We start from the raw sequence: 9,574 nt of genomic DNA, 5'->3' as shown, positions 1-9,574 counted from the left end.
ATAAAAAATTGTTAATTTCAAATTAAATTTTTCATGGTAATTATAAAGGTTCCAAGATATTTAAGCACTATAAAAAACTGGAAAAAATGATTTTCTAATATATTTTTATCATTTCCATCTAGATTCAGTTTTTTTTTACATTTTTAAGTAAATCAAGTTTATATATTACTAATAATTGTACTCAAGGGAATTCACACATCTTTAACCTATTGTGAAAGGTTATATTTTCTCTAAATGTTTGTACTATGAATAATAACAATTATTCACCTTTTGAACTTTACAATTATTGATTTGGTTTAAGCACGAACATGAAGTAATTTCTTGAATATTTGCAGCAAGCTATAATTGCATTTGTACATTGTAACAATAGATTATCTTTATGTTGGTTTTAATCGAGTTTTAAAAAAAGATCATTTAATGATAGATTACAGCTAGGTTAAAATTTTAGGACTGAGACTCTGGAAGTTGGCCACACTGAAGAAGTTGAGAGCACAAATGACGTGACCAGCGTCGCTTCATACCCTTCGAGTTTGGTGATGGTGAAAACCACTTCGGGTAAAAACGTTATATTAAAAGTAGTTCCACAGCAGAGTGACTCTGATGTAAGTATCTATAAAAGTTGATAGATTTTGTTGAGATTTTTGTTAGGCCCCTAAAACTTTCCTTTTGAAAACTGCAAAGCTTATCAAGCAACAGTCGGCCTCGCCGTGCGAAATTTTACCAAAACAAGAAGTACTTGAGGAAGTTGAAGAAGACGATAGTCAGTTGCAGTACGAGCAAGTTGAGGAGCAGATTGAAGAGCAAGTGGCGTATTGTGAAGACGTCGAAACGGAAGATGGGGAGGTTGAAGAAGAGCAGAATGTTATCGAGGAGGGTACATTTTTAAATGAACAGTTGTTTGAGAACGCGATGGTTGCTAAAACTTTTGATGATGAAGAAGTGTTTGTAAATGAGGTGACCTTGGAAGATAACGTAAATGAGGTAACAATAGCAGGTGAGGTCACAGTAGAGGCGGCGTCGAGCAATGAAGAAGACGAAGAACAGCAAGAACAAGTTGTTATGCTTGAGTAATAACACACTTAACTAATTTATTTATTGCAAGTTGAAAATAATCTTCTTACATGTTATTGTAAGTTTTTTTTGTACAATGTACAATTTCTTTTATAGGATTTGGATGTAATTAATTGTACCCGAAAGTCAACATAGTTAAATAGAATATTTTTTATAAAACTTTATTATTTGGTTTCTAATTTAATCGCTATCCTTAATTTGACATGTGCCGTACATTTCGTCAAGTTGTTAACAATAGAATACAAAATATATCTGAAAAAAAATAATTTAACGTATTGTAGAAATACGTGATGAAAATATTGCCCAGCAAAACAAATCATTAACACAAAATTTGTTTTACTAACAATATTTTATTTTGTAACAATTGTTTCGAACGAGAACAAGACACTGGCAAAATTATTTTTCAATCACAGACATGCCACTAGAATCTAGTTCGCCAAATTATACAAAAATACAACCTATACATTTAAAAACCTGGGTTAGGCAAAACCTCTAATGTGGTTTCACAGGATTAGAAAAAATAGATTTGTTACGAGGTGGTTCAAAAAGACGTCTACGTCCAAATTGTCTAGTCTAACAACTTGTTAACCAACATTGATTTTAAAAATGCGATCATGCAGAGAAAACTCGGAGGTTACAGTGCACGAAGTCGGGTCTTAGGCCATTAATGTAGTGCTCTAAAAGGATGACTTTTACCCAATTTGAAATCCAGGAAAGTGAAGCAAAATTTCTAGTAAAATTTTGGGGATACTAGATTTATTGGCTGCGACAACCCCAAACATTCAAAATTTTGAATAGACGTACTTATTTATCTGTTGATCTAGTTACTAGTGTCTTAATCCAAAACAAGGTAACGGAGGAGAAACATGGTTGCAGCAGAGAGTAAAGCTGCTATGGGCACTGTTATCAACCAAGCTGAAATAATATTCCTAAAAAAAAAAAAAACAGTAAAAAACAGAAAACTGTAATTAATACGCACCTAAATAGGCTCCAATCTACTCCTTTTTTCGATGAACTGAAATAACCGACGAAAACAACTGAACCGACTTTGCAGTGAGTGGTCGAGATGGGTATACCGATTTTGCTGGCTAGTAATACTGTGAAAGCTGCACCAATTTCAATCGTAAAACCACTACAACACACGAAAAAACAGTGACATAAGAGTAAAAATAGGTGTAGTCATACGTTGAGGGGGTTATCGTGGTCAAATCTTCTCCAATCGTTTGTATAACTCTCCTCCCCCAAAGCCACAAACCGACCGAGATGCCAAACCCTCCATATAACAAGATATAGAGCGGAGTTTCCGCTTTTTGGTGAACTGTTCCCTCGGTGTAGATGAGCCATAAAGTTACTAAAGGTCCTATTGCGTTGCTACAACCAAGCCAGTTGCACTTTTGTTATAATATTTCGCGTATCAAGTACCTAACATCGTTTCCCCCATGAGCAAAGCTGCCAAACATGGCTGTCAACACTTGTAAAAAGCTGAACAACTTCGATACACTTTTGTTTTCAACGAGGGTGCTTTCGTTATCTTTGATATCTAAAGCGCACATGCCTTGGTCACTTTGTGTTCTAGTATTTTTATTAATAATTAAGGGAACTCCACTCGAACTTGGAGATAGAGTTGGATTCACTTCATTTGTACTTTCGACCAGTTTTAAAGTTTTAGGTCTCGTGTGAATTTCAGTCTCTTTAGCCGGCATGTAACCATTTTTGTTGTCATTGGTTTGCAATGGGAAGATGTATTTAGCGGCTGCGATTTTATTCTCCATGGCTTGAAGTTCGGTACTTTCAGATATTACGGTTAATTGACGTTCGGATAAAGCCGTTGAGTTGCGATTCGATCTCTTCGGACTGCCCTCAGGGGACGTATCTAAAAGTTTTAAGTAGAGAAAATATTGTATCAAGTGATTGCGTACCTGTAGATTCGCCAATGTTGAAATTGACAGCCGGCTTCTCGGCCAATAAATCGGCTTTGATATTTCGTCTTTGCCGAGGAACCACAACCAGCCAGATAAAAATCATTGTGACAAATGCGATGGAAAGACTTATAGTAGCCGCCAACCAGAACGGGATATTATCCATGTACAGTAATTTAGGACCATCGTGTACGATGGAAAAAACGTTAACTAAGATCGTAAAACTGTAAAAAAGGGGCAACGAGAAGAGTCCCGCTTCTAGAGGGTCAGGTTTCGACAAAATGAAGTATTTTATAATCAACAAAATGCAGACTGAAGTTACACCACTGAGCACTGGAGAGATAAACCACGACCCCACTGGAAAAAAAAACATGCTCATTGTAGTTACGATTATTACTTTTATTGGCTTTTTATTAGATCTATTGTTATTGAGGTTGTTTTTATATTCATTGCTATTATCCAATTCATTTTGTTTATCGAACTTAGTTTAAGTTTAGTAAAATTTACGTTAGCTTATTCATATTTATTGGATTTGGTGTTACACAAGGTGAACAGAAAGTCTGGAACCAAGCCGTTTTTTATCATTTGCCAAAAATGTGATCGTGTTTTAAGAATGAAACTTTGTTTTTAAGTTTAAGACAACATGTGTTGCCATTTGAAAAAATAAATAATTTTGCAGAACTTGAATACAAAAAAGAATTTCGAAAAATTTTATTCTTGGGGAACGTCACATTTTTTTATCATTCGTCGATTAGTTTTTTTTAATAATATAGTTTAAGCAAAAAATGTTTGATTCCATACTTTCTGGTGTTCTTAATTATACAGGGTGAGTTTACTAAGAGTATATTTTAACTTTATATCAGAAACTTATAGTCACACAAGGTCAGCGTTTGCCATGAACAACTTTGTATTTTTTTTTGTACATTGAATTTTTTCTACTATACTTTATAATGAATAGTTATTAATTAATTTATGTTAATTCGGTGAAGAAAAACGATAATTTGTATTATTTCTAACGCCATTCTAAAACACCCACTACTAAAAAGTTGTTCTGTGCAAAAGAAATGTAAAAAAATGTGGATAGCCGCAAAAAATAATTAAATTTATTCGTTTTCTCAGACACATTTTGTGCAGCATTGCCACGTTGAATATTTCTATAAGTTTGCAATGGGCTGGATACCTACCCTTGAACCTCTTTGCGAAAAATGGTGTATTTTATTGACTAATAAGTCTTGAAAATTGTTTCGAACTAAAAGAAAAAATCTCAATTTGTTTTTATTTATTTCTGAATTTAGTAAAAATTCCAATTACTTAATGTATGTACCTACAGTTTTTAAATTAGAACTCAGAATTCAGATTTATTGATATTAAGAATATGTATTTGTAATCAATAAATTATTTTATCTACAATCACTCTATAAAGAGTCTTTATTCCAAACTTTAGATGCGTATAAAGTACCACTTTATCCAATAGTGGAATAAAGTAACTTTATTCCACTGTTAGTAACCAGCGCACCGCGTAACAGCTTACTACGTTTAACCGAAAGCACATAATTTGGGCCTGTGATTGTGGATAAAACGTTATATTGCAGTGATGTGTTAGTCGCGTTTTATCCACTTAAGAAAATTAACCGCTCGAACTGACGTTCTCGCGGTTAAACATTCTTTCGTGGATAAAACGCTACCTAACACACTCTTACAATAACTATCCACTAAATTAATAACATTTTCAATCAACGAATTATTTACAATTGACAATAATGATGATAAATCTTCGAAAGACGTTTTTTTCTTGCCGGCACAAATCAAGCAGAGAATAATAAAAGTTTCTTCGGACATATTTAATATTTTTGCAGGAAACTGATTTTTTTTACGTAAAGTAATTCGAATTTTTATTAATTCCACAAATAAATAAAAACAAATACAAAAATTAATAATCCGAATCTTCAAAATGAATGCCAAAATCACTGTCATCATGGGTTTCCCCCAAATTTAGAATTAAATCTTCCAAAATATCCTCCATTAGTCCACTTTTATTCCAAAAATAAAAAAATCAAATATTTAAAAGAAAAAAATATCAGATTAAATCTGACCGCCTTGGAGACATGTTCATTGGTCTAATGGACGGGGCAGATAAAAAGTAATAGCTGTTCCAGTATAAGTGATTTTTTCAAAAAGGTCCCTTTCAACATTCGTTATTTTTATGAATTATTGATTGACACTATCAGCTATTTTTTTAATTTTTTTGCACAAAACTTTTTAGCTTCCCATGTTTTAGTATATGACATTTGCAATAATGTAACTTATTTTTTTTAGAATAAGTTATAAAATAATAAATTAATTAAGATTAAAAAATTAACGTAATAAGGAATAGTTGAAAAAATTTGCATGCACAAAAAGCAATGTTTTTTATGGCAAACCTGATCTTTTGTGATTATTAGAGTTTATTAAAGAATTTTTGATATAAATAAGTTAAAATATACCTACTCATAGCAGACTCACCTTGTATAATAATGTATAGAGATTTTTAAAATTGTGTATTTTAATTAATTAAGTTAATTCGTTTATGAGACGCTATTTCTTTTCTGTTGAGTGTGTTAGCTATTGTACCACCTTGTTTTTCTGAAATGTCTTAAGAACAAAACCGGTAAAACACTCAGTTATTTTGAGTTCTCTCACATTTCAATTTTCCAAAATCGGTATTTTTTTGAGAATTACTTAATTCTGTAAGGTTGTTCCATAGTAAATAGCACATTTAGTATGAAACAGCCCGATTTAGGTACCAATTTTAGCCAGTGTGCCCCAGTGCACGCCTCTGGTCCCTCTCGCAACCAGACTGTAGCCCACAGTCGCGCCTACTATACTGTGGGTCCCCGAAATGGGCAATTTGAAGAACGTTGCGACCATCAGCCAGACGGCACTCGATGTCAAAGCGCTGAGAGAGCCCAACATGAGTTCGACTTCGGCGTCATTGTAGACTTTGATATCTAGGATGCCCTTCCTCATGGTGTCCGAGACCTTGTAACCTTTCGAGAGATCAATTGGAGCAATTAAGTGTTGACTAAGTGTCATTACCTATGAGAATTGCGCCGGCAACTTCGAAAACCGTGGCCAAACAGCATGCCTGGACTATGGTGAGGACTTTGGAGCCCACGCTGGTGCCGAAGGAGTTGGCCACGTCGTTGGCTCCGATGCCGAAGGCCAGGATGAAGGCTATCACGAATCCTACTACCACGAGCCATATCGAACTAGGGGCGTAGGGTTCCAACATTCTTCTGATTGATTAGAGATGGATGAGATGTTAGGCTTTTTGGACACTCATCATGCGGAGTGAGAGCAGCCTGGAAAATGCGAAACTGGGATGAGGTGTTTGTCAATCGGCTTAAATAGTCTTAAGGTGACGTCGTAAATAGGAAATTAACGGAGGATGTAATTATTATTCGCAAAATAGTGCGTCGTTTATAAATTTTTTGACTTATTTTCACAATGCTTGGACTTCAATATAACTCATCATAAACGTGAGATCAAAGCTTGTGATAATAATTAATAAAGTTGTAGTTTTAACCGCATATGAAGAGTAATTACTGTCCTTGTTTGGTTCACATTTCCGCCTCATATTTCCTTTGAGCAAATTCAAAATTAAAATTTTTAGCATCAGGGGAAAATTAATTGGACATTTAAAAACCTGTTACAAATTAAGTTTTTTTACGACTAATTTTATGTTGTTTTCTTCAAAATTCTTTGATAAAAATGTTTCATTTTCAACGTTAGTAGCAAATAATAAACAAAAATTTCATATTAAAATAGTGGTTTTATAGCATATTCTAGGATTAATAGTGAGTGTCCTTCACTGAAAGGCTAATTAAATTTTTATAGGTATGAAAAAAATTCATTGTAAGTTTAAATTTTTTTAAGTCAATGTTGCTTTGCTGGTTTTTTATTGAAAAAATATCAGAAAAACGTTTGTCAAGTCTTGCGAAAAAATCTAATGCTATGGCCTGTTTTTTTGCAACATCTGTTTGAAATTGAAGTGGATTGTTTGTGTAGTTTTTGAGAATTATTAATGCTAATCAACTTATTGGAAAATATTTTTTTGTTATTATTTATGCGTTTTGCTTTAACAAAATTTATGTATTTTTGCACCAACAAAACTGAAGTAGAATGTCACCAACATAACTTTAAAAAAATGACCAAAATATGAGAAAATAATAATGGAGGATTTTCACAGTTTTCATAGTTCATAGGATAAAATTATTATCTATAAAATTTGGACATTCGATTTTCAGCTGATAATCTTTTAATTTTCATTAATGAACATGGAAATAAATTAGCAAAGTTGCTATTTAAAACGACACTATTCCCTTATCGTGCAGATAAATGTGTAGAAAAAAAGTAGTGTTGAACGAAAATACATGTTTCATGCTGAAAAGCCAAACTTAATTTCAGTTTCCAAAAGAAAAACACGAAAGTTTGAGTTTGCTGATTACTGCACTAAACTTATCCTCTCAAGTAATATTGCGAATTATTTTGTTTTCGGCCGACAAAATCGATAAAAGTATACAAAAGCAAAAACAAAAAGGCGAGACTTTGGTGAGCCATTAAACAATTAAATTCAAACTCTGTAAAAGTGTTTTTTCAGTAAAACATTGATAGGCCTATTCAAAAAACGTTTTTTTTTTATTTCATTAGAAACAGAATATACTTGCAAAGCATGCAACTTATACACAAACTTTCGCAATAAATTTTTGTTTGAACTGAAAACAGACAATTTAATCCTCCCGTAGGTTCGTGTATCATAAATATTTAACAACACAATTAAAGCCGTGTAGTAGTTTGTTTGTTTAAACTCTTGCACCCGAAATTTGGCTCAGGGTGTAAAGGTTTTCTCCGTGAAATCCTCGACTTTTAAATAAAACAATAAATTATTCATTAGGAAAGTTTAATATATTATTTCACAAAAAAAAACGAGAAATTTTGAAATGTTAGAGTTCACCTCCCGAGCGCCTACACTTGTATAAACATTAATCTTTTTGATTTAAAAGAAGTTTCAATGCTTGTCGAATCAAAGTATGAAAAATCGAGAATATCAGTAAAAGCGTGTATTTTAAGGAAATGATGTCAGCGTTAAAGAGGCTTTTCAAGCACCGGATCTAATATTAACTATCACCCAACTTGTGAGTTTCCCATCACTTTAAATAAAAAATTCATTCCGTCTGAAGTCTGAGCTTTTAGGCGCGAAATTATGATGAAATAGGACAACAAAATTATCGATTAAGACAAAATAAACAACATCAAGTGTGAATCTTACTTGTAGAGCTTCACCAGCATGTGGACGCGACCGTTGAACAAATTTCGAGAAATATAAAGAAAACGACTATTGATTTTGCAAGTGAGCGGCAAAGGCACGTGTTGCTGCAGCACAACTGCCATGAATAAGCTGTCGCATGCATTAAAGTCTCAAAGGGTGCAAATTGCTGCAAAACTAGCTAGGAAGTGACTACAGCACTAAGAAAGCTTTTCAAGCGATTCGAAAATATATTTACTTTTAGAGCTTCCCTGTGTCGGCGACGACGACGGCGGATTTCGTCATTGTTCTATGACGCCATGTTAAGGGGAACGCGCCAGGACGCATGCCATCTCCAAGGGTGAGGATCAGGACCGGATTTAGCAATCCGGGGGTGAAACGGAAAATTCGATCGGGGAGCAGAAGCCAGCAGATGAACTCGTTACTTTACACAAAAAAGGTGTGGAGAGACTAATTAATGATTACGAGGTGCAATTTGCTAATTAAAGCGTGTCATCGCACTTAAAAAAGAACTAGTTTCGTCTATTTATATAAAAATATTTGAGATCACTATATCAACACATTGGATAAAGGGTTGTTTATTTTTTTCTTTATCTCATTAGCGAAAATGAATGAGAATAAGCGAAGTAAGAGAACTGGTACTAATTTGTGAAGTAAAGCTTGTTAATGGCCTAGTAACGCATTTAACGGCCGTTAAGTGGTGGCGGGAGTCGAGTAACCTAATGCCTTTTACGTATTATCTCTTAAACATTTTTTTAATAATTGAGGAAAAAGTGGAGATATTGTAAGGACATATTTTACTTCAAAAAATATAATATTTAAACTAAAAGGTCATGCTACGACCTGTTATTTTATATGTACCATATTTTTTTAATCTGCAATAAGGCAGAAAAAGTATCAAAATGTTTAGTTTCTGTCAGTCTCTTAAAACAGTTTTATTGGAATTTTTTTTATTGTTGATTGGTTTTTGTACACAAAAATGACAGGACATAAAACACGTGTTATAATACGAGTAATGAATGGGAAAATTTAAAAACTAACGAGTTTCGTCTTTAGTCATATGCTGAAAAAGTTAACAAAGTTGGTAACTGTAAAGATAAAAATAAGAAATGATAAATTAATTAAAAATTCCGGTTCAGTGGTTTAGGTTTTTATTGTTTTACGTTTAAGAATAAACAAACCTAATAAATGTGCATTTTTTTGAGTTTTTCATTTGTAGCAAAAACAAAGTGTCTTTCAAATTAAAATTTTTTCGTTTTGTCGTCATTTCAAGTGGTCA

At 33.2% G+C, this 9,574-nt stretch overlaps 2 protein-coding genes across 10 annotated transcripts in view; one reads left to right on the top strand and one right to left on the bottom strand.

Annotated features, from left to right (window-relative positions):
• LOC123013129 overlaps positions 1-1,235 on the top strand; it is a 3,163-nt gene extending 1,928 nt beyond the window's left edge. For all 8 annotated transcript variants that reach the window (XM_044411492.1, XM_044411490.1, XM_044411491.1 and 5 more), the window contains exons 4-5: positions 449-602; positions 649-1,235. In XM_044411492.1, the coding sequence (XP_044267427.1) occupies positions 449-602; positions 649-1,071 (577 nt within the window). In that variant the 3' untranslated portion in view covers positions 1,072-1,235. The remainder of the gene's footprint in view (positions 1-448; positions 603-648) is intronic.
• Positions 1,207-8,690, bottom strand: LOC123013127 (sodium-dependent phosphate transporter 1). Of its 2 annotated transcripts, none has more exons than XM_044411482.1 (8): positions 8,534-8,690; positions 6,066-6,331; positions 5,774-6,016; positions 2,991-3,347; positions 2,494-2,944; positions 2,257-2,442; positions 2,051-2,203; positions 1,207-2,000 (listed from the first exon to the last, which is right to left on the bottom strand). In XM_044411482.1, the coding sequence occupies exons 2-8, from the start codon at positions 6,259-6,261 to the stop codon at positions 1,907-1,909; spliced, it is 1,680 nt and encodes a 559-aa protein (XP_044267417.1). In that variant the 5' UTR covers positions 6,262-6,331; positions 8,534-8,690; the 3' UTR covers positions 1,207-1,906. The 2 variants fall into 2 exon arrangements, with proteins under 2 accessions (XP_044267417.1, XP_044267418.1); XM_044411483.1 differs by lacking the exon at positions 8,534-8,690 and adding an exon at positions 8,299-8,409.
• Between the last annotated feature and the right edge of the window lie 884 nt (positions 8,691-9,574).

This window comes from Tribolium madens, unplaced genomic scaffold (assembly GCF_015345945.1).
Source record: "Tribolium madens isolate multiple individuals breed KSU strain unplaced genomic scaffold, Tmad_KSU_1.1 Scaffold_96;HRSCAF=242;Tcas5.2_LG5, whole genome shotgun sequence".
Classification (NCBI taxonomy): domain Eukaryota; kingdom Metazoa; phylum Arthropoda; class Insecta; order Coleoptera; family Tenebrionidae; genus Tribolium; species Tribolium madens.
The sequence above is the reverse complement of the archived record's forward strand: the minus strand, read 5'-3'. Positions and strand labels throughout refer to the sequence as shown.

Coding starts and splice junctions, on each gene's coding strand:
- LOC123013127 (XM_044411482.1), bottom strand. CDS start 6,261: ATGTTGGAACCCTACGCCCCTAGTTCGATATGGCTCGTGGTAGTAGGA. Junction 6,017..6,065: donor TGCCGGCGCAATTCTCATAG/GTAATGACACTT, acceptor ATCTCTCGAAAG/GTTACAAGGTCTCGGACACC. Junction 2,945..2,990: donor CAACATTGGCGAATCTACAG/GTACGCAATCAC, acceptor TAAAACTTTTAG/ATACGTCCCCTGAGGGCAGT.